General features: G+C 37.8%; 1 protein-coding gene across 1 annotated transcript; it reads left to right on the top strand.

Moving 5' to 3' along the window:
- The first annotated feature begins 5,152 nt into the window (after positions 1-5,152).
- LOC109815216 (cationic amino acid transporter 1) lies at positions 5,153-24,527 on the top strand. The gene is made up of 3 exons (XM_020379864.3): positions 5,153-5,330; positions 21,474-21,886; positions 22,902-24,527. Exons 2-3 carry the CDS (start codon positions 21,475-21,477, stop codon positions 24,314-24,316), a joined length of 1,827 nt encoding a protein of 608 aa, XP_020235453.2. The 5' UTR covers positions 5,153-5,330; position 21,474; the 3' UTR covers positions 24,317-24,527.
- The last annotated feature ends 631 nt before the right edge of the window (positions 24,528-25,158 follow it).

Genomic DNA, 25,158 nt, shown 5'->3' on the forward strand with positions numbered 1-25,158 from the left:
TGGTTCATAGCGACCAAATTTGCGACGTCTATAAAATTTAATAAAATAAAAAATAAATATTTAGCGACCAATTTATTCGGTCACTAATTTGGCCCCATACACTTCAGCGATCAAAATCATTTCAACCATTTAGCGACCGAAAATTTTTCAGTCGCTAAATAGCTTAGCGACTAGGGTTTTAGCGACTGATTAAATTTGGTCGCTAATTCGGTCGCTAAGGTAAATGGCGACCGATTTTTGCAATTTAGTGACCGATTTTGGTGGTCGGTAAATTGCATATTTTTTGTAGTGATCTTTGTTTAAAGATAGTGAAACTTAATTTGGTTGGATTGAGAATTGGACGTAATTTTGGTGGATGAGATGAATCAATATAAAAATACCTAGTGTTTCATTTGATTGTTCTTCACACTTCATCTGACTAGCATTACTAATTCACTACAAAAAATGTTCAAGTTTTTTATACACACACTATTCAACCCCCTTCTAGTATTTCCACAATACTTAAACAAAAGAAATACATAATTTAACAAAATAACTTTTTGGCTAATAAGAAACTACAGCTCCAAAAGTAATTACATTATCCATAAACATGATAAAGAACTCTAAGTAGTAATAAAGATCCTAATCTTAGGACCCTCGATGTCATGTTATCAAAGCTTGACTCATAACACATCACAAGGCACACATGCCTCTTTACCAACCTCATCATCATTATCATTATCCTCACTTGTAAAACACATAGGAACAAAACAACAACAACAACAACAACAACAAAGGGGAATTACTCTTACACACATCACAAGGCACATGCACATAAATATTTTATATCATGCACATTACATAGAAACATCTTATATTGCATACATGCTTTACTTATAGACATAATTTGGTATCTTCATCATAAATCATTCACAAATATTCCCTTTCATTTTTTCTTTCCTTCTTGACCATAGGCTTCTCAAACCATTTTTAAGACTAAACACTTAAAGGGTAAAATAACTTGTCATTCCAATTTTAAAATTGTCACTTCTTCTTAAGCTCCTATGACAAGATGGGGGCCTATCAAGAAAATTAATTTGCCCCGAATGGATACTCATACTCTAATAAGTAATATTCATCAAAAATTGAAATCGACCAGATTTGTTGCGCTTAAAATTTTTCTCTTTTCAAAAACATATTTGTCACCATAAAAATGGGAGATTTTTAGCTTAAAAGATTTTCTTAGATCTTTTAGACTATAAGTTTTAATGATTAAAAACTTAGATATTAAAAAAAAATTATTTTATCAACAATTTTATTATACGAGTTTGTTAATCATTTGCTTTATAAGAAAATGGGTGATGTAATGCTGATAGTGTAACACCCCGAATTTTTTTACTAATACAATGAATAATTATTATTTATTTTTGTATTTATGAAGATTATTTTCTTATAATTATTTTGATTAATTAAATGGGTTTGATTGAAGTTTTAAAGGTTTTTAATAATAATTATTTATGAAAATTATTTTGTATAATATTATTAATTATGATATTTTGTTATAATTATTATTTGAAGAAAATCATGTTTTAAATTGTTTTGATATTTTATTTTAATTTGATATATATATATATGTTAATTATTTATTTATTAATTAACAGTCTTGGATTTTTGTAGCTCTGGAACGGGCCGTTCCACTTTGGGAACGGGCCGTTCCAAATCAAGCATGCATGGGTAAAATTTTAACCCAGAACGGGCCGTTCCACTTTGGGAACGGGCCGTTCCGAATGTTTTTTTAAAGGACAAAGTGTTGACTCAAAACGGACTGTTCTGGTTTTGGAACTGGCCATTCTGGGAGAGATTTTTGTACTTGTTCTATGTGCCCAGAACGGGCCGTTCCGGATTCGGAACGGGCCGTTCTGGCCGCGGCCTGGTGCCTATAAATAGAGCGTTTTGCACTCTTTAAAATTCATTTTCTTCATTTTCTTATCTTTTTCCTCCTTTCTCTCTGAAGACGAAGGGGAACCTAGAGGGGGCGACCAACAAGATTCAGCTCCTGCTTATCGAGGTAAGGGGGGAGTGAGGAATCTCGCTTTGGGTGTGGGAATATATGTTGGGTAGTGGGATTGGCCCCCGATCCTGTGTTTGTTGTATTTTTGTATGCTCATGTATGACGGGTTTCTCCCAATTGTATCTGTTGTACTTATTATTTTCTTATATGCAATTAATTGTATGATTTGAGATCTCTATGGGTTCTTATAGGAAACCCTATGAGAATCAGACAAAATACAAATGTTTTCTGTTTTAATTTCTGATTCTTCTGTTGTACTTCTTATTGAATGAGATGTATGAATATGTGATTAATTTTGAAAATAGAAAAGTTTTGATATGAATTAGAGTGTTCTGTGGGTTTCTACGGAAACCCTATGAGAAAACAGGCAAAATACAAATGTTTTCTGTTTTGCTTTTTGAATGTTCTGTTACATTCCTTGTGTGATGTATAGTGTAAATATGTATTTGATTTTGAAATTAAATATGTTTTGATATGATTTAGAGTGCTCTATGGGTTCTTGCGGGAAACCCTATGAGAAATAGGCAAAATATGAATATTTTCTGTTTTGATTTCTGATTGTTCTGTTATATTCCCTGTTTGATGAGATGTAAAAATATGTATTTAGTTTTATAAATAAACGAGTTTTGATATAAATTAAAGTGCTCTATAGAGGTTATGTGAAATGTGATTGAGGCACGAGATATGAAAATGTCGTAATGTAATATGATGATATGATGAGATGATGTGAAAGTGATAATGAGACATGATAATGTGATATGAGAATGCATAGAGTCTTGATTGACATTCATCATTTACATAAGTGTTTTAAGGGTACAATATGGAATACACCGCCAGAGAAGGCCCCCTAGTGTAAAAGCTTTGGGAATTAGTCCTTGGGGATAGCTCGGTTTAGAAGTCCCAGTCTCGCCCATTGTGTGCATGGGATGTATCTTGCGCGGCTTAGCTATCCCGACGAGACTCTGGTAGTATATCCTTCTAGTGAGAGTGCGCAGAGGGTGTGACCCGACATGTACTCCTAGACTACTCTTCGTGTATTGCTAGCGGCAATATGCCATGTGATGTTTTACTGGCGCCACATGCATGATAATATGTTGTCCGTGTCCATACATGTGCATTTTCAATGTTATATAATAAATTGATATTTTTATGTCTTGGATGAGTGAGATCAAATATTGTTATTAATATATCTATGCTATATATGTCTTGTTTGTGTTTGACTATCCGGTGTGTATTTCTACACTGTGAGCTAGAGTGAGATGTTTCTCACTCCCTTTTCTCGTGTTGTTTTGTTTTGACTGTTATATAGGTGATCATCAGCATGAGGCTGAAGATGTTGGTGATGAAGCTTAGGCTTCTATGTTGGGTTTTGCTCTGATAGGACATGTGACATCGGGACATAGATAAAATTAGTTTAAAGATGTTCTTATTAAATTATTTTAGAAAATTCAGTTTTATTTCTTTGTAATTTTACCGGCATGTTATTTGGATTAAGTTTATGAATATGAACTCTTTACCCTTACGTGGCTGGAAATTTGATTTTTAATGATGAAAATTTTTATATTTTTTATAATTACTATATATGTATGTTGGGGTAGAGGGTGTCACAGATAGTATAAAGTAGTTTTACACTATTGAATTCAATCACAAATTTTCATTTATGATTACATATTAAATTTTATAATAAATAAGGAAAAATTCATTCTAACAATGATATTTAATTAATTAACAATATAAAGTATAAGTATTAACCTCATACAATATTAATATATTTAAATTAAATCTATATAATCTATATATTTTCTCGTATATTACTTTTGTACTCAACATATTTATATATTTTTTATTCATAAAATATTAGTTTAGTAGTATTAAAAATTAGGCACATTTGCTTCAAAAAAAAAAAAATTAGGCACATGTTTGTATGCCAAAAATTATTTTTTTCTTTATTAAGTGATTTCTTTTTGTTATTGATTCCCTTTAAATCGAAATTATAGCTCCGTCATTGAATTCAATGCTCGCACAGCATTCCTATATGTACGTTTCTTTCTAATCCATAAAAAACCCTAAAAGACTAAAATAAATAAGAAAACCAAATAACTCAAAATCTAGTCAATAGAAATCTAGAATGAGGATTTGTTTTAATTTTTTAAAATAATCATTAGACGGATATGTAAACAAATAGTTTATCTATGAACATAATTGTACGTATGAATAATCCTTGGGAGAGATACAGCAAAGAATATGTCCAAATATAAAGGAGGCCTCAACTTAACAAGAAAAGGACCTGTTACTTGCTGACCTTAAACAAAAATATATATACGTGTAGTTAAAGTCTCATATACCTCTTAATTATTTTCACTTTCTTTCATGTCCCTTTCTCCTATGACTTTATTTGTAATTTATATATACTATCTTCCTCTACTTCTACTGTTTTCTTAGGGATACAACTGTATCTTGGTTTGAAATATCAGAATTAAGACGCATCCTTTGGCTCCATGCATTTGACTTAGTTTCCATCAAGTGTGGCTGTTGCTTTTTTATTTATTTATTTTTATTTTTCCTCTTATCCTTCCAATTACATCGACAACAACTGAATATACAATTTTATATATATTATCCCAATTGTATCATTAGATAAAATCAAGTGGTTTTAATCGGCATTTTTCATTTTCATCTTTAAAATTATCACCGACACTCTCTTGTTAATAATTTTTTTTCTGTTATTAGTTAAAAATAATAAATTTTAATAGGTTCTATCATTAAATCATGAAATTAATTTATTGAATAATTGGTAAAATAATTTGTGTCACAAAATTTGTAATTTTAATAAATTTCAATCAATAATAGAGTGTTATTTTTTACAACATAATAGAGAGAATATTAAAAAAAAGTGTTAGAGGGAGTATTGCTTACTTTATATATATATATATATATATATATATATATATATATATATATATATATATATAATTCAATCTATCACTTTTGCTAGATGAATATATTAGTATGCAAAATTGTTTCCATCGGAAGATTTGTTACGGTCCTTTGGAATGTTGGTGTCTTATTGCCGGCGCCGAACATATAAGTTAAAAGAGACTATTTTATTATATATTGATAAGGTTTTATCTATATATTCTATATTTACTAAATTTGTGATACAGAAAGGTTTTGATTGATTTTCTACATTCTTTCTTTCTGAATTCAGAATAAACGTGATATCGAAGAAGCTTTGCTGGTTTTTATTTCATCTTTGGGTCCAAAGTCACAAAAATAAGAGGTAAGTATTCGTGTTTTTATGAATCTATATATAATTATATATCATGCTATTTTATTATATATTCTGTTGTTCTGAGGGAAAATGTAATTGGTAGACTATAAAAACTGAACTACGTACTGAGAGAATTCACCTGAATTGTGTTTGGAGATGGGATTTAGAATCATTGGATGGTATTTACTGGTTTAATGTTTACTGTTCAAGGAATAGGTATAATTTTCCCTTCGTCTAAACAAACCCTGGAGCAAACAAATAACATAAGACTTCTCATTAATAATACTTTTCAATTTTCATGATTCTAAATTATAAATAAATAATTTTAGTTTTCTTTGTTAATTGTTAGGTACTGGTAAGTGTTAAAGGTAGAAAAAATACAACGATAAAAAGTTTGTTCTAAAACAAATAGATTATTAATAATAAAAATAATTAATATAATGAACTGCACACAGAGAAAAACATGTTTAAAATTAATTTGACAATTATGATATTTTGAAAAAAAAAAATTGATTAGGGAATTGTTTTATGAATATAATTTTTTGTTTTGATTTTAGGTGATTTACAATTCTAACTCTTGTATTTTTACTTACACGTGTTTTTTTTATTTTACAGAGATGATATGATGAGTGTAGATAAAATTAAAAATTATTTCTATGTATAAATATTTAATGTAGGTAAAATTCAAACAGTTATTTTTATAATTGTTTGATATAGGTAAAGTTTACAAAATTGTTACTATATAATTCACATGATAGACAGATAAATTATTTGTGAGATTAATTAATATAAAATAAATATTTACGTATCAATTTTTTATTTTTAATAACAACTTATAACCATTAATATAAGTCAGTTTTCTTATAGTGATTTATGATTATAATTTAAATAATTTCACCAATATGTTCTTAATACGTAGAGTTTCAGCTTTTTCAAAAAAAAAATGTGGTTAGGTAAGAAAAAAAATACTATTAAATGTAGTCAATTATATTTTTTTAAGTGAAGATTAATTAGTGGCAACTATTGTTGGTAAATACATTGCATTCGTAACATAATATTTCCTATAATAAAATGTGTTTTTTAGGAACATTAGAAAAATATTATTAAATTATGAATAAATGTTATTAATATAATTTTGTAATATTTTATTAAATGTAAGATAAAGTCTATGTTGTTAAAAAAAAATTAACAATATTTTACATATTAATAACAATATTTTTTAAAGGTCACCAAAGTGGTATTTTGTAATATTTTAATAATGTTATCAAATTTTTATAAATTTTATAAAATGACAATTAAATTATACTATTATTTATATTTATGATTTTTTTCTACAAATCCTCTAAAATTTAAGATATCTTAAGATTTTTTTTTAAAAAAGAAGATATCTTAAGTTAGTTATTATCAAATTTAAATCATATATCAATGTTTACTTACCTTAAGTCTCATTCTATAGTTCTATATATTTTTCATATATCATTCTTTTACTTTATGGGAAACTTCAATTTTGAAACACAATTAAAGATGAAAAAGTATATTTTTTTATGTATATTTTTTTTATTTAATACAAGATTAAATTTTGAAAGAGAATTTATAAAGAACGACATTGAGACAAAAAAATACTATTTTATCTATAATAATAATTTCTAAAAATAATATTGTAATAATGTATTAATTTTTAATTTATAGTATCATTTAAATAAATATAAGTAAATAAATATTATCAAAAATATTAAATATAATTATAAAGTTTTAAAAATAAATTAATGTCATATCACCCATTATTATAAGTCTTTCAATAAATCAATTAGAATATTTTCGATTATTGTTTAATTTGTGTGATTATATCTAATAATTGAAAGACTTATAATAAATGTGTGATGTAAGATTAATTTATCTAATAATTAAATAAAATAAATTTTAAATTTAATTTTTAAATAATATTTAATATTGTCTTAATTTAGATGAAAGGATAATATTTATTCTTTTTTTAAAAAATAGATGGTCAAATTAAATCATTAAAAAAATGATGTAATTAAATTAAATCTTAAAAAAAACTAAAATATAATTTATTAGAATATAAATGATTTGCTTTTGTGTCCACACTATGTTATAGATATATCTTAATCTTATGACGAATTATTTTGTTTAATGATTAAATTTTTTTTACACTAAATTGAATATAATTTTAGTCATTAAATTTTTATTTTTATTCTTTGGATAAAATTTTTACTAATTTTACTCCTTAAATTTTTGTCCATTTATTCTTTTAGTCCTTCAATTTTTTCTCTCATGAACAATTTGGTCCTTAATATCTAAATTTTGTATTATTTATTAAATATCGGTAACTAAAATATATATATTTTTAATAATAGTTATAGTTTTACTAATTATATATTGAGAGTTCCTTTAATTTTCTTATTTCCTAAAGGAAGTAGGATATTATGCGGTATATTTGTATATGTTTAATTATATAAACACGTGCATTTTGTTATCATTTACATTACGATGACCCACTAATATAATTAATAGAAAATTATATAAATGTATTTTTTTTTGTTTAATCGCACTTTTGCCATCAATGTTTGATATTTTATAACGGTTGAATTATATTTTTACTCTTCTAAATTTGAGGTATATATTTTTTTTGTCTTTAATTTTTTTTTTACTTTTAATCCTAAAATATCAAAACATTATTATTTTATTACTACAAAATAACATATGAAATAATTTATGCAAAACTAAATTTAATGTTTAAATTTGACGTCGTTTAACACTTAACTAACATGATGATAATATATGTGAAACTTTAAATATTCGGATAACAAAATGAACAATTTCATAAATTGGTTAACAAAATTCATGAAATCATGAAACATAGATGATGGAAAGCCTAATTAAGTTTTTTTTAGCTTTTAAAAAAGATTTGAAATAGTTCAACTTGATATACGACCTATTCATAGAGTGTGCTTTATAATTAAAATAGAATATATGAGGGTTAATCTAGTGGTGATGAGTTAAATTAGTATACATATGATTTTAAGTCCAAATTATGATGTCTATAACATTTATCTTGATTCTTATACTAAATGACTTAATGATTAACTGCGAAAGATGACTAATAAGTTAGAGTTATGTGTATATTGTTGTTTGAAGATGTACTATATATCATTAATTCATGTGAAAGTGAAATAACTATATAAACATATATGATACAAATACAATAATCTAATAAAAGTAAACTATATATATAACCTAAGTTGTCGGTCAAACAACTTCTACTATTAACTAGTTACTCAAAGGTAGTAAAAATAACAACATCTCCAATCTGTCTGAGGGCACACTCCTGTTCTTCCTGGTGAAAGGGGACCGAATAAGAGCTCCAACGATGTCTTCAAAAGGGGGGGGAGGTACCTGCAAAAGGTACTCCGACGCTCAAGTTAGTATATGCGCGAGTATCTAGGTTAAAAATGAACAGTGACATACCTTGTTACGTGTGACCTATTTATAGCATCTGACATGGGCCTGAGCGTGATGGGCCCTATCAGATGTTTACCAAATTAGGTAATACGGTACTAATTGGTCGTTTAGGCTTTAATCATGTACTTACCTTTCTTGACTGTGATTACTTGTTATGACTCGCCTAACCCTTCGGCAAGAGGCCGAGCCGTCTAATCAATACTAGTCGGAGCGGCAAATGACCGAACCGTCCAGTCCGTACACGGCAGCCTGTATACTTCCGGTATGTTCTATGTCGGCACGGCACCTGACCGAGCCGACTCGATGAATGATGATGGTCCATATTTGCATTAACCAGACTGATGTAGGTTCTCGGCCTCATGCCGAGCCGATGTTGATGATGATGCTTGTACGTGGCTATGCATGGGTGTCTGACGAAATGGCACGTGTTGGTCAACGTGACCGATAGGGACCTTCCGGTACACAAGCCCCCCAGCCTTGAGGAGGGAAGCGACGCAAAGGGTTAATTGATCTGAATGGGGTACAACGAAAGACTCAGGAATGTGTAGGGTTATGATTAAAGTGCCTCTCTGAGGCGTAGCTGGTAAGCATTGATTGCTCTGGTGCATAACTGACACATTAATTACGCGTGAGGGGTTACAACTGCTGATGGGATGTGAAGGGTTGCCATCATTATGCGTTTAATGGCGCATGCTAGGAGGTGTGGAACACGAAAAGTTGTATCCGTTGGGCTTTATTGACGCATGCGAAGAGTTTCATATCTTTGGACCGTTGGATTTAAATGATCCAACGGTATGCACAAGGGGGTGTCGTTTCAGGTGCTTATTAAAGGCGCCTATAAATAGGTGCAAAGAGGAGGGTTTTTTCGTGCAAGTTTATTAGTTGCTCTCAGCCGAAGCTGTTTGCGAGTGTTCTCAACGATAGGTCAAGCTCAACCATCAGGTACGTAATGGCTAATTTAGACGTTGTTAACATTGACTCTTCTGGGGACGAAGGGGAATCTAGGTTAAGGGCGACGCCGAACCAGGATATGCCTTCGGCTTCAGCATCTAATGGGGACAACTCCGTGGGGTCGGCTTCTGGGTCCGGTCATTCTCAAAGTGGGAGTGGTTCTGCATCGGCTGTAGGTTCTGATGAGCAGCCGAGCCGGGGTGGAGAATCGTCAAGAACGTTCCCGTCCATATCAACTCCGGGGTACTCATGGGTGCATGGTGAGGTTGGCAGTGTATACTCTCGGTATACGAGTAAGAAATCTCTTGTGGATTTTGTATCAGCTGTGAAGTTTTTAGATTTTCCTGAAGATGAGGAACCTTCTGCCATCTTCTTTCAACCGTGCCGAGGCGACGGGGTGTCAAATCCAGACTTTGTTTATTTGGGTCAGGGGACTTCTAAGTACCCCTTTTTCTATGTTTATGATTATATGTTCCGGGATTTGAAGATATCTCTCCCGTTTGACGATTACTTCATGGGTATACTTCGGCTTCTGAATGTGGCGCCAAGTCAACTTCATCCGAACACCTGGGCCGCTATGCAAGGGTTCAGGCATTTGTGTCTGGGTCTCGGCCTTTCTCCCACTCCACATCTATTTTTGCGTTTCTACACTTCTCGGCCGACAAGGAAGGCCAAGTGGCTGTCTTTGATTCGCCACAGTGACTGTCTGCTACAACCTTTTACCACTTCCTACAAAAAATTTAAAGTGGGATTTATGAAGGTGATGATTCGGCCGGAACCAGGAAAGAAATATTTTTTTGACACTGAGGGGAATCCACTGTTTCCCTTCTACTGGACCCGGAAGCCGCGCAAATATGACACGGTTTCCAAATCACGCCTGTCTCCGGAGGAGAGACGAAGTCTTGAATTTTTAGACAAGTTGCCTCGGCCTCTCCCATGCCGTCCTCTTGTCCGATTGTTTGATTCGGCTGACGTAGTCGAAGAATTAATTGGTATGGTATTTTTCCTACTTGTTTGAATTCAAGTGTTATCATTGATTTTGACTAATGATGTGCAGGTATAATGGCGGGTCATGATGATTTGGATATTCGCAATTTGCTTCGAAACCACTTGGCGTCGAATACCGCGAATAGGCCTACGCCCGCCGCGCCCGTGAATCCAGCTGGTCAAGGTAGCGGGGTCGGGCCTGCGCCTCGGCCAAAGAAGACCACCCGGCCCCAACCAGAAAAAAGAAGGCCTGATTCTAGGGCCGAGGAGGAGAGTCGCCGGGCGAAACAGCGCCGAGTGGCCAGCCTCCCTGTTCCCGAAAGCTTGTCGGCACCAAGTTTCTTGGCTGGCAATGTGAACGCTCAGGATTTCCTGAGTCAAGACCTGACCTCTGAGGCAGGCCAGGGGCTGCTGAGCCGGATGAGTTCGGCGCAAAAATGGAGCTTCTTTTGTGAGTTCCAAGTGCGTGCTGTGGCCATGGCACAAAGCATTGTCATGCAGCCAAACGGTGAGGCTGATGAGCTGCGCAAACAGCTAGCTGATCAGGAAAAGTCTCTTCAAGAGACATTGGCTGCTTTGACTGACGCCCAAACGGCTAACAGTAAGTACCAGGCCGAGATGGACCGCCGCGGAAGGACCGCCGATGACTTGGCTTTAAAGGTACAGCGTCTCGAACTTGCTCTAAAGGGCGAGACTGAGAAGGTGACAGTTCTGCGCAAGGAGCTGGAAGCTGAGAAGATTGCCTTTGGAGCTTATCAGGAAAAGGCACGTGCCAAGGTTCTCAGTCAGCATCAGGCCGGTTTCGCCCAATGTGCTCGTCAAGCCTGCTACTTCGGCGATTTTCCTCCTGACTTCCACCTAGATATGTCCAAGGATTTCTTTGAGGGGAAGTTAGTGGACATGACTGCCATCCCCCCGGACCAGCAACCGGATGAGGAGGCCCCAGCACGGGTTGCCGGACCGAACGAGGAGACGGTGTGCGAGGAAGGTGCCCCGGAAGATGGTCCAGTGCAGGGGGAGGTTGAGGTGCAATCTTGAATGATGGGCTAGTAGGATTTTCTTTGAATGTTTTTGTTGTATGAATGGGCCAGTAGTGCCCTCCAATGAATGTACTTTCTGAGGCCGATAGCGCCTGAATGAAATCATCTTTTAATTTTCCAATTTATCTTGTGTACTATTGAATTGATAAAATTTGTTGTCCCAGACCGAGAGGTGTCTCGGGAAGGGAGACTTGTTAAATAATTGGAAGTCACATCCTTAGCCGAGAGACATCTCGGGAGGGAAGACTTGTTAAATAATTGGAAGTCACATCCTTAGCCGAGAGACATCTCGGGAGGGAAGACTTGTTAAATAATTGGAAGTCACATCCTTAGCCGAGAGACATCTCGGGAGGGAAGACTTGTTAAATAATTGGAAGTCACATCCTTAGCCGAGAGACATCTCGGGAGGGAAGACTTGTTAAATAATTGGAAGTCACATCCTTAGCCGAGAGACATCTCGGGAGGGAAGACTTGAATAATTTAAAGCATGATTGTAAAAATAAAGTATGATTGAATCGTGTTGTCATTGATAAATGGACGCCTCGTTAAAAACCTTGCCGGCCAAAACCTCTTTTCACTATTTTTTAAGAGGGAAAAAGACCAGTTCAAGGAAAAGAGTGCACCCTTAAAACGTTTACAAATTTGTGAAATAGACAACTAGCTATAGTAAGTCTTCAAGTGTGTAGAGTTCCATGTTCGCAGGAGAACTTTGCCGGATAGCTCTTCCAACTTATATGCTCCGTTGTCTAGAGCGTGTCGTACTCGAAACGGGCCGTCCCAATTAGCTGCCAGTTTGCCTTCAGACGGTTTGCGCCTTGCCGATCCGGTTGCTCTCCATACAAGGTCTCCTTCATGAAATATTCTTGGTTTGAGGTTAGAATTGAAGCGCCGACTCATGCGTTGCTTGCATGCTTCGGCTACTACCTGCGACTTGTTCCGCACCTCATCAAGAACATCTAGTTCAGCCCGAAGAGATGTGTCATTGAAGTCCTCCTGAAAATGTTGCCGTCTGAATGATGGTTCCCCTATTTCAACCGGTATCATTGCGTCGGCACCGTATGTTAGGCGAAAAGGGGTTTCTTTAGTAGTAGACTGAGGTGTGCACCGATATGCCCACAAAACTTCCGGCAACTCTTCAGCCCACGCTCCCTTTGCTGATCCGAGTCGTTTCTTCAATTCTGTGAGTATGACTTTGTTAGCAGCTTCGGCCTGTCCATTCGACTGAGGATGTTCAACTGATGTGAATCTGTGCCGAATGCCAAGGTTTTGCAGGAAAGAGTTGAATTTTTTATCCGTGAACTGTAAACCGTTGTCGGAGATTATGGCATATGGAATGCCGAACCGAGTAACCATGTTTTTCCAGACGAACTTCTGGACGTTGGCAGCAGAGATGCAAGCAAGCGGCTCAGCCTCTATCCACTTTGTGAAATAGTCTACTGCTACGAGGAGGAACTTAACTTGCCCCTTTGCAACCGGAAATGGTCCCAATACGTCAATTCCCCATATGGCAAACGGCCAAGGAGAGCTGATGGTGTGCAGCTCGGTGGCCGATGCATGAATGAGGTTCCCATACTTCTGACATTGAATGCATTTTTTTGCAAAATCTGCACAATCCCCCTTCAGGGTCGGCCAGAAGTAACCTGCACGCAGAACCTTGACTGCTAGCGTTCGTCCTCCGGAATGAGATCCACAAATGCCCTCGTGGATTTCTCGCATTACATAGTCAGCTTGGTGGCTATCTATACATTTGAGCATCGGGGATGAGAAACCTCGCCTGTAGAGATCCTCGGCAATCATGGAGTATCTAGCCGCGCGAATGCGCAACTTCTTTGCTTCCACCGGGTCGGTTGGTAATTCGCCGTGAGTGATGTATTTCCGAATGGGTGTGATCCATGAGGGTGCTTCATCTACTGTCATGCATTCGGTGGTTACACTTGGGGAAGGAACCTCAAGGTGAATGGTGGTTCGCAATTGTCCCGGTTTTCGGCTACTGGCGAGTCGAGCCAACTGATCAGCTCGTTCATTATTATTGCGCAAGATATGCCGAACCTGTACTTCGCTGAAGTTGTCTTTTAGCCTTTGAAATAGATGGTAATATTGCAGTAGGTTTGAGTCCTTGACTTGAAAATTGTCATTAACTTGCTCGGCCACAATCTTTGAATCAGTGCAGCATATAATTCTTTTTATGCCCATTTCGGTTGCCAACCGCATTCTGGCCAGCAACGCTTCGTACTCTGCTTGGTTATTAGAGGCCCGAAAACCGAACCGAAGAGACTGTTCGACTGTGATGCCCGACAGACTAGCCAGAATTATCCCTGCTCCACTACCTTGAGCATTAGAGGAGCCGTCGACGTGCATAGTCCACGGCTCATCTTCAAAATGTCCTGGGGGGGTAAGCTCGTTAACAAAATCTGCCAGATGCTGTGATTTGACGGGACCTCTCGGTTCGAAGGACAAATCAAACTCTGAGAGTTCGACCGACCATGCTACCATTCGGCCGGCGATCTCTGGTTTGCGTAAGATTCTGGCTACTGGGCAGTCGGTTCGGATAATGATCTTGTGGCTCTGAAAATATTGCCGAAGTCGACGAGCCGTGTAGATGAGGCCCAGGGCTACCTTTTCTATCAGCTGGTAGCGTCGTTCGGCATCCTGAAGAGTCCGACTGATAAAATATACCAGCTGTTGCTGCTCCTGATTTTCTTGTACCAGAACGGCACTGATGGAACTGCTCGAGATAGCCAAATACACAATCATATCTAGTTGACCGATTGGTTTAGACAAGATTGGAGGAGCCCCAAGGCGTGTCTTGAACTGCTGGAATGACTCCTCACACTCCTGAGTCCATTTAAATTTTTCAGTCTTTTTGAGCAAAACGAGAATAGGCTTGGCTATTTCGGCCATACATGGAAGGAACCGGGACAGGGAGGTGAGGCGGCCGGCTAATTTTTGTACATCCTTTAAAGTGCTTGGGCTCTTCATATTCAAAATGGCTTGGCACTTGTCGGGGTTTGCTTCAATGCCTCGACTGGACAGCATGAACCCTAAAAATTTGCCGCCTGAGACCCCAAATACACATTTTTCGGGGTTCAATCGCATTTGATGTTGCCGAAGGGCTCTAAAAACGTCGGTCAGATCTCGGGTATGTGCCGACACGGTACTTGATTTTACCACCATGTCATCGACATACACCTCCATGCTTCGACCAATCTGGTCATGAAAAACTTTATTCATCAAACGTTGATAAGTTGCTCCGGCATTTTTCAACCCGAACGGCATGACCCGGTAGCAATAATTGGCCGATTCAGTGATGAAGGCCGTCTTGTCTTCATCTTGGGGGTGCATCCGGATTTGATTATATCCGGAGTATGCGTCTAAGAAAGACAAGAACTGGTGTCCCGACGCTCCATCAACAAGTCGGTCAATGTTTGGCAGTGGGTAGGCATCTTTTGGGCAGGCTTTATTCAGGTTAGTGTAGTCGGTACACATGCGCCACTTCCCATTCGGCTTGCGGACCATAACAACATTGGCTAACCATGTTGTATAGTGCACTTCTCGGATGAACCGAGCATCAAGTAATTTTGACACCTCCTCTTCGATAGCTGCTTTACGCTCTTCACCAGTTTTTCGACGCCGCTGAGCAATCGGTCTAGCTTCCTTACTGACGGATAGTTTGTGGCACAGGAAATTGGGGTCGATGCCAGGCATGTCGGATGGCTGCCATGCGAATAAGTCATTGTTTTCCAAGACCACTTGTTTAATGGCAAGCTGCACCTTGTGAGACAGGTTGGCGCCTAGGTAAGTGACTTGAAGATCAGATGTGCCGACTCGAAATGGTTGCTTTTCTTCCGTGGGCTCTACCCTTTCATCCTGGTTGATTCGGGGGTCGAGGTCCATAACCGATTGCTGCGAGACCGAATGCACTCTTCTCGGCTCCTTTGACTCTTCTTCCTGTATTTTTGGCAAACGTAAGCTGGTAAAGTAACATTCTCGGGCGGTTTTTTGATCGGCATGGATGGTGACTATTTGTCCGGACCGGCCTGGGAATTTCATTGCCAGATGTGGTGTGGATACAATTGCGCCGAGTCGGTTCAGTGACGGCCTACCAAGCAGGATGTTATATGATGTATTGGCATGCACCACCACATATTTAACCGGGATATCACTGTACTCATCCCCATCAAACCCGAACCGTGTTGTCAGCTTGATGTATCCCTTCGTGTGTACTCGTTCGCCAGAGAACCCAACCAGAGGTTCGTCATAGGGGAACAGCTCGGATTCCGGAATCCCCAACTGCTTGAATGTATTCCAATAAAGAATGTCGGCTGAACTGCCCTGGTCCACTAGCGTTTTACGTACAATACAGTTGTGAATTTCAACGCTAATGACCATTGGATCATCCTGGTCTGGATCAATACCTTTAAAATCATCTTTTGTGAAAGTGATAGTTGGTAGGTGGGGTCGGGATGTCTCAACCGAGTGTACATGCCGAACGGCTCGTAGATGTCTGCGTCGCGCCGATGAGGTGGAGCCTCCGCCTGCGAAACCACCAGCTATGGTATTGATTACCCGTCTAGGCTGTGTCGAGGGTTCTTCCTCTCTTCGCTCTCTCCGTTCTCTAGACCGGCTACGTTCGCGGTACGAACGTGTTTCGGCCCTCCTTTGGCTGGATTGTTCATACTGCCTAGGACGATCAACATGCCTGGTCGAGTTGGGTTGGCCTACGAACCCTTGGAGTTGCCCCTGTTTGATTAAATCCTCGATCTTATCTCTCAAGGCTGCACACTCCTCTGTCGAATGTCCTCTGTTGCGATGGTATCTGCAGGATTTGGTCGTATCGGCCCTCGGGGGGGTGGACGCCTGTTTCGGAACTGTGAGTATTTCCGAAGCGAGTGCTTGTTCCAACACAGCTGTCCTGCTCGTATTGAGCGGTGTATACTGGGAGTACCTCGGCCCTCGGGGATGTTTCTCACGAGGAAGAGGTTCTTTAGGACAGCTTCGAAAGGTCGTCTCGGTCGTTTTCTCAGGTTTTGCTGACGTTTCCGCTCGGGCTTGGCTTCGGAATTCCGCCAATTCTTCCATTTGCATATATTTGTCAGCGCGTCGGCGCAAGTCATCCATGTCTGTCGGCGGTTTTTTACAGATGCTATTGGCAAAGGGGCCTGGTTTTAGGGCAGTAGTTAGATGATGAAGAGCAACCGCAGGGTTCAGATCGCGAATTTCCAGTGCTGCTTTGTTGAAACGGGTCATGAACGCCCGAAGTGATTCCTTCCTCTCCTGACGGATACTAACCAGTGATAGAGAAGTCAACTGGTGTGGTCGACTTGTAGCGAACTGGATGGTAAACTGGGAAGCTAGGGTGCCAAACGAGTCGATCGAGTTGGCCGGGAGCCGGGTGAACCAGCTCAACGCTCGTCCTTTCAGCGACGTCGGGAAGATTCGGCACAGGGCGGCGTCGTCGGTGGTGTTTAAGGTGACCTGAGTCAGGAACACGTCAACGTGTTCATCTGGATCGGTGGTTCCATCGTACTTGTCGAGAGACAAGGACTTCCAGTTGTCAAGGAGGGCGGATTGCATGATATTGGGTGTAAAGGGGTGCCGGTGGGATGCTGTCGGCATGGGCTGTAACGGTCGGCTAGCCGAGGCATGGGCGGCAGGGGCAACAGAGGTGTAAGGGACCGAGGTGTGCTGGCCATGCGAATGGAACGATCCTTGAGTATGGGTTGTCTCGGAGGGCTTCCACGTAGGATCACGGTACTGGTTCTTGAGGGCGATGTTTTCCGCCCGTAGTGCAGCCATTTCGGCCGCGTCTCTCTCCCGTTGTTGCTTCATGGCGGCCATCTCCTCCTTCATCTGTCGCACCATACTATTCAAGTTTGTTTCTTCTGTCGTCTCGGCCCCTGACTGATGCTCGTCTTCGGACTGGTGTTCTTCCACGTTATTCTTCCTCGTTTTCACCATGCTTTCTTCTAACAATAAATCTCGAATTTGCTCTCGGTTCGGCCCCACGGTGGGCGCCAAAATGTACCTGTCTGAGGGCACACTCCTGTTCTTCCTGGTGAAAGGGGACCGAATAAGAGCTCCAACGATGTCTTCAAAAGGGGGGGGAGGTACCTGCAAAAGGTACTCCGACGCTCAAGTTAGTATATGCGCGAGTATCTAGGTTAAAAATGAACAGTGACATACCTTGTTACGTGTGACCTATTTATAGCATCTGACATGGGCCTGAGCGTGATGGGCCCTATCAGATGTTTACCAAATTAGGTAATACGGTACTAATTGGTCGTTTAGGCTTTAATCATGTACTTACCTTTCTTGACTGTGATTACTTGTTATGACTCGCCTAACCCTTCGGCAAGAGGCCGAGCCGTCTAATCAATACTAGTCGGAGCGGCAAATGACCGAACCGTCCAGTCCGTACACGGCAGCCTGTATACTTCCGGTATGTTCTATGTCGGCACGGCACCTGACCGAGCCGACTCGATGAATGATGATGGTCCATATTTGCATTAACCAGACTGATGTAGGTTCTCGGCCTCATGCCGAGCCGATGTTGATGATGATGCTTGTACGTGGCTATGCATGGGTGTTTGACGAAATGGCACGTGTTGGTCAACGTGACCGATAGGGACCTTCCGGTACAGAAAACCTAATTAAGTTTTTTTTAGCTTTTAAAAAAGATTTGAAATAGTTCAACTTGATATACGACCTATTCATAGAGTGTGCTTTATAATTAAAATAGAATATATGAGGGTTAATCTAGTGGTGATGAGTTAAATTAGTATACATATGATTTTAAGTCCAAATTATGATGTCTATAACATTTATCTTGATTCTTATACTAAATGACTTAATGATTAACTGCGAAAGATGACTAATAAGTTAGAGTTATGTGTATATTGTTGTTTGAAGATGTACTATATATCATTAATTCATGTGAAAGTGAAATAACTATATAAACATATATGATACAAATACAATAATCTAATAAAAGTAAACTATATATATAACCTAAGTTGTCGGTCAAACAACTTCTACTATTAACTAGTTACTCAAAGGTAGTAAAAATAACAACATCTCCAATCTCAATGTAGCCTTCAAAACAGCTCGAATAGAAACCTATCCCTACTTTCCTCCCATTCCAAGTATGATCATCCTAGTTCATCCACATGTAAACACATAAGGATAAGCTAGAGTTTAAAGAAACAACATATACAACAAAATCTCTTAGCAACAAGGTATAATGACACATCTCATATTTTACAGCATCAACATTTTACAACACTTTTGACATATAACATTACAACATAACTAACACTTTTAACATGAACAACTCAATCTACTACAACAGAAGATCAACTTGAACATCACTACGTCAACAACTCAGAATTTTCAACACAACAACAGAATATATACAACATAGCAACTATATGCATCTTCATATTTAGTTGAGAGATCTCTTACAATAGAGGGTGAGCAGTTTAAGTGGTTTGACCCTATTGAACCAACAACATAGGGTGATTTTTTTGGGCTTGCTAGATCAACAACAAATTGGATATCAATCTACAACACAACAACTTAGTTTCTCGGTGTCCCCACTTTAACAAGGAAGTCTAGTATTTTTATTAAGGTAGAAAAGTTTGTATGATCAGTCTACCACGACATTGGTGCCTAGCTTAACTAAGCCTCTTATGGAATAAGTCCATTAACTACCCTCTAAATACTACATCTTTCTAATAATCAATTAGGAACTAAGTTCCCAACTTCATAATTTACTAAATTTGTCACTTTTAATTAGTAGCTTGACCTTGCCCCTATATTGTGGTCGTTTTATACATATATGCCTCAACTTACTCACATACAATATTAATTAAGGTTCTAGAGGAAACTCAACTATCTTTTTCAAGTGTTAACTTTCCAAGAAGGGCTTTCAACAAATTGGGCTCTTGGAGCACCGCATATGCAACCTTTAAAACAATCTTTTCTCTATTCCTAAGTTGACCAACACAATTTTCAACATCATGCCTAAATGCAAAGCATTTTTAGCATTCATCATCTCAGCAACACAACAATATCATGCTTAAAGCATATTCAACACAAGTACACTACCAACACACAACATACATTTCAACTCACTTTCAACTCTCAATCGTCCATCATCTTTAGTTACCATATATATATATATATATATATATATATATATATATATATATATATATATATATATATATATATATATAATCAATGTCAAGCAACTTAAAACAAACAATAGAATAATCTACTCTACTTATATTCAAAAATTAATCAACCAAACAAGTTTTTATTCAGCAATCAATTCCTAGTGCCACACACCCAACACTTGACGCCATCCAAGCAGAGAACACTCTGCCTGACCCAAGCCTAATAATATACAAACCTATTCTTGACGTGGATAAGGTAGAGGTCCAACTCATTTCAGGTAGAGAGTTTCTTAGCAAAGAGTTATGGCTTGGCCATGCTAGGTGCCACTCTATCAGGACTTGACGTCACCAAGTTAGAGACCTTCTTGTGTTTTCACGTCCCATGCTATTCAATCCATGCTCAACATCATTCTAACCCAAGATGAGTCTCTCCCCCTTCGCCCAACGCTGCCAACCCTACATCTAGTGTGATAAGACAGAGAGCCTCAAGTTGAAACCACGTCCAATGCCTTGAAGGCGCGCCTGACATGGTGAGCAATCTACACCTATGTAGAACACAAATCTACCTTAAAGGACCTGAAACTTAGCAATTTTACACATGCAACATAGTTTTCTATACAACAATAATTCAAGCAACTCAAATCCAACTTGGAAACCAACATGCAACAACAATTCATAACAAATTATCAAAATTTTCCTTATGAACCCAAAAATCCAACTCTCATTTTTAACCCACTCCGATTTGATCAACACAACCATGAATCTTAAGGGAATTCGTACAACATACAACTCATACATCACTACACAACTTAGCTACTCAATCAAAACCAAAAATCTAGCTTCTTGTACCTTAAGATCAATCCAAAAGATGAGAAAGAGAAGAAAAAGATCCCACACGACTTTAAGAAGCTCCACACAGATACACTAGCTCAATTCTAGGTTCTGATAACCTGAATCAACAATACATATGAGATTAAAGGAAGAATCGAAGAAGATTTAGAAGGAAAGGAAGCTTACAGAGTAAAAACCCTTCTCTCTAGAATTTTTCTTTCTAAGTTTTTGAAGACTTGAACTTATGGAGTTCAATTATAAATAAAAACCTTATGTACTCCTCTATTTAGGGTCAAACTAAACCTCTATTCAAAGAAACTCTCCAACACTATTTTAACTTATAAAGAATCTTCAGATTCTAGAATTCATCAACATCAAATAAAACTTCAACACATCGACCAATCATATAATTAAAACAACTATAATACTCCATAAATTAGAGTTCTATAATGACATCATAATAATTTTGATGAATAAAAAATATTAAAATTAAGACTTCATTTTCCATAACCTAGGTTGACCTTTAATGTAAATTATTGTAGTTAAACTCAAATTGTAATTAAATAACCACCAACCATATATAAATAATTGTCCTTTTATTAAATAGATTTATGAGTACTTGAGCTAAGTCAGCCTGTATGTTACGTTAAAGCTCGAATCCATTTAATTCATGTGCATGTTTGCAGAATGGAGGGGAAAGACAACAACACAAGCTCCTACACAGTGAACAACGTTGTTGCTGAGGCTGATGAGGCAATAAAGTTAGAGTCATTTGCGAGTGTGTCAAAGTACGGTAGAGCGGTGTTGGAGACGCCGTTAAGGCTAGTGGATCGGGTGACGAGTCGGTCGATGGATGAGGTGGAGTTGGTGGAAGTGAAGAGGCGAAGCCAGCACGAGATGAAGAAAACGCTCACGTGGTGGGACCTCATATGGTTCGGATTAGGCAGTGTCATAGGTTCGGGCATCTTTGTGCTCACGGGATTCGAGGTCAAGAGCCATGTGGGACCCGCTGTTGTTTTGTCCTATGTTATCTCTGGGATCTCCGCCATGCTCTCCGTTTTCTGTTACACTGAATTTGCCGTCGAAATTCCCGTTGCCGGTATGCTTGCTTTTCTGCTACTCCAGCCACTTTTTGCAAGTCAAATATTTTTTTTTATCACTTTTATAGAAATAAAAATATAATCTAGTCTAAATACTATTAAAGGAAACCAAAATGTTATAATTACGTGGGAATAAGTCAGGCGCCTCAATAAAAGCATATAGTCTAGCTTATGTCACACTTAGGTTAAGCCATACTTTTATAAAAAATAGATCATAATAAATATGTTTAGCTTAGAAAAATTATATTCTATACTTTTTAAAATGCTTTTCAGAATTAGTAAGTTTACCTAAAACGAGGACAAATTAATAAATATTTGTTGATATTGATATTATTATTTTGTTTATTTAATAAAGAATTGCACAACTCATTTTTATTATTAATAAGTGGTATTTTTATCTATAATTCTATGTTTAAGTCAGGGATTAAATTATGATTCTTGATTAAGAAATATAAATGCAAAAATATTTGAGTTAATAACTTAGGGTTTTTAGGGTTAATAACTTAAGAAATATAATTTTGTTGTTAGATTAAAATATTTTTTTTAGTCTTTATAATTTCACTTATATTATTTTTTAATCTTGATAATTAACATAAACATTTTTTAATTTTTATATTTATTTATTTTTTTAATCCTTATATTTAAGATAAATATTTTTAGTCTTCTATACTTGTAACTTTTTAATATTTGTAGTTCTTATGGTTAATTTTTGTGTAATATTATCTCTTTCGATGTAACAGAAATATTAATTACTTCTTTTGTACCCTTACCTCTTCTATATTAATACAAAACCATCATTACAAAAAAAAAATCTAAAAAAAAATTAAGAAACTGCAATGTGAACTAAAAAATCTATGTGAAATATGTGGGTAGCACTTCAATTCAAAACTTGTTGCAACTATATAAACTAAAAAATCTATTTGAAATGTGTTGGTCACTGTGATTCAATACTTGTTGCAATCGTTTGGCTAACTGAAATTATGCTAAACATATTTGATGCACATATATAAATAGGTGGTTCGTTTGCGTACCTTCGAGTGGAGCTAGGCGATTTCGTGGCGTACATAGCATCGGGCAACATCCTTCTAGAGTACGTGGTTGGTGGTGCCGCAGTGGCACGCTCCTGGACCTCCTACTTCGCCACTCTCTGCAACCAACCCTCCGACAAGTTCCTCATCCACGCCCACCGCCTCTCACAAGACTACAGCCACCTCGACCTCATCGCCGTCCTCGTCCTCGCCATCGTGGGCCTCTTCGCCGTCTTCAGCACCAAGGGCTCCTCGCGCTTCAACTACGTCGCCTCCATAATCCATGTCATTGTCCTCCTCTTCATCATCGTCGCGGGCCTCACCAAGGCCCAGGCCCGCAACTACACCGACGACTTTCTCCCCTTCGGCCCCCGCGGAATCTTCCAAGCCGCCGCGGTCCTGTTCTTCGCCTACGTCGGCTTCGACGCCGTTTCCACCATGGCGGAGGAGACCAAGAACCCCGGGAGAGACATTCCCCTTGGCCTCATCGGCTCCATGACGTGTGTCACCTTTTTGTACTGCATGTTGTCGGTCACACTTTGTTTGATGCAGAGGTACAGCGATGTCGACGAGAATGCCGCTTTTTCGGTTGCGTTTGAGGCTGTTGGGATGAGTTGGGCTAAGTACATTGTTGCTTTTGGCGCGTTGAAGGGAATGACGAGTGTGTTACTTGTTGGAGCTGTGGGTCAAGCGAGGTACCTCACACATATTGCTAGAACGCACTTGTTGCCACCGTGGTTCGCTAGGGTTAATGAAAAAACTGGGACACCCATCAATGCAACTATTACTATGCTTGGTGCAACTGCTGTTGTTGCATTCTTTACCAGCCTCGATGTTCTTGCCAACCTTCTTTCGATTTCGACTTTGTTCTTGTTCTCTCTTGTGGCCTTGGCTTTGTTGGTTCGGCGATACAATGTTAGAGGGGTTACTACAAGGGTGAACGTGGTGAAATTCGTTGTGTGTGTTGTTCTTATTTTGGGCTCTTCCGTTGCTTCAGCGGTTTATTGGGCGAATACCGAGAAATGGGTTGGTTACACTGTGTTTGTGCCTATTTGGTTTGTGGGAACGGTGGGGATTTGGATGTTGGTTCCGCTTGCGAAGAAGCCGAAGGTTTGGGGTGTGCCTTTGGTGCCGTTTCTGCCTTCGGCGTCGATTGGCATCAATGTTTTCCTTCTGGGGTCGTTGGATAAGGCTTCGTTTAGGAGATTTGGGGTTTGGACTGGGATTTTGCTGGTGTATTACCTCTTTGTGGGGTTGCATGCGTCTTATGACATGGCGCGGCTGCAGAAGAAGGAGAGGCTAGAGACCAAGACTGAGTCGACGGTGGATGAGGAAGATGGTGTTGTGACCGTGACGGAGTCTATTACAAAAAGTGAAAAATCATATGCAGCGGGAGTTTGATTTAACTGATTGTTGATGGTTGTGTGATGGTTGTTTATGTTCCACGTTGCATGTGATTATTGTTTGTGTGAACTGATGCTTTGAGCAATAGGGTTTGTTTGTATAGATGCTATTTCTCTTCATTTATTTTCTCTGTGAAAAAAAATCCGTTCATGGAAGGTTCTACTGAAAAAGACCACCTTAATTGATAATACAATTAATGTTTCATTTTGATATGGTCTACATATGTGTATATGGTTCCATAATTCCCAAAATTTGTTGCTAATTAATTTACTAGCTCGTTAATTCTCAAATATTAATCTTATGAATATAATATTAAAATGTTGTGAAGAATATGAATCATGAATAAGTTATTATCATGTAACACTTAGAGAGATATGTTGGAAGATGCTATCATAATTTCTCTCCTCTTTGTACTCAAAAATCAAAATTGGCATGTACTAAGTGATGTGGAATAATAACACAATATTTTTAGTGTGAAAATTTTCCTTAATATAAGTAAGGAAAAACCACAATAAGTCATTTAAATTTTCATTATAACAATAATGAGAATACAAAACATAACCCCAAGCGTGTGGTTCAGCGGTAGGGGTTGATCCACGCTTAAGCAAGGTCAGGGGTTCGAATCCTGCCTTGTGTATGCAGCCGCGTTAAATCTTGGGGCCAGCTATCCCACCCTTTGAGGTGCCTCCAACGTAGCGAGGAGATTAGTCACTGCTGTCGGCGGTGGATACTCCAGGAACGAACCTAAAAAATGAGAATACAAAACATAACACAATGTAACCTCAATTTGTGAATAACACTCACGTATTAGTTTAATAATTTTTCTCTTTGATAAAACT

This window comes from Cajanus cajan, chromosome 11 (genome assembly GCF_000230855.2).
Source record: "Cajanus cajan strain Asha chromosome 11, NIPB_CcT2T_4, whole genome shotgun sequence".
NCBI classification, from domain to species: domain Eukaryota; kingdom Viridiplantae; phylum Streptophyta; class Magnoliopsida; order Fabales; family Fabaceae; genus Cajanus; species Cajanus cajan.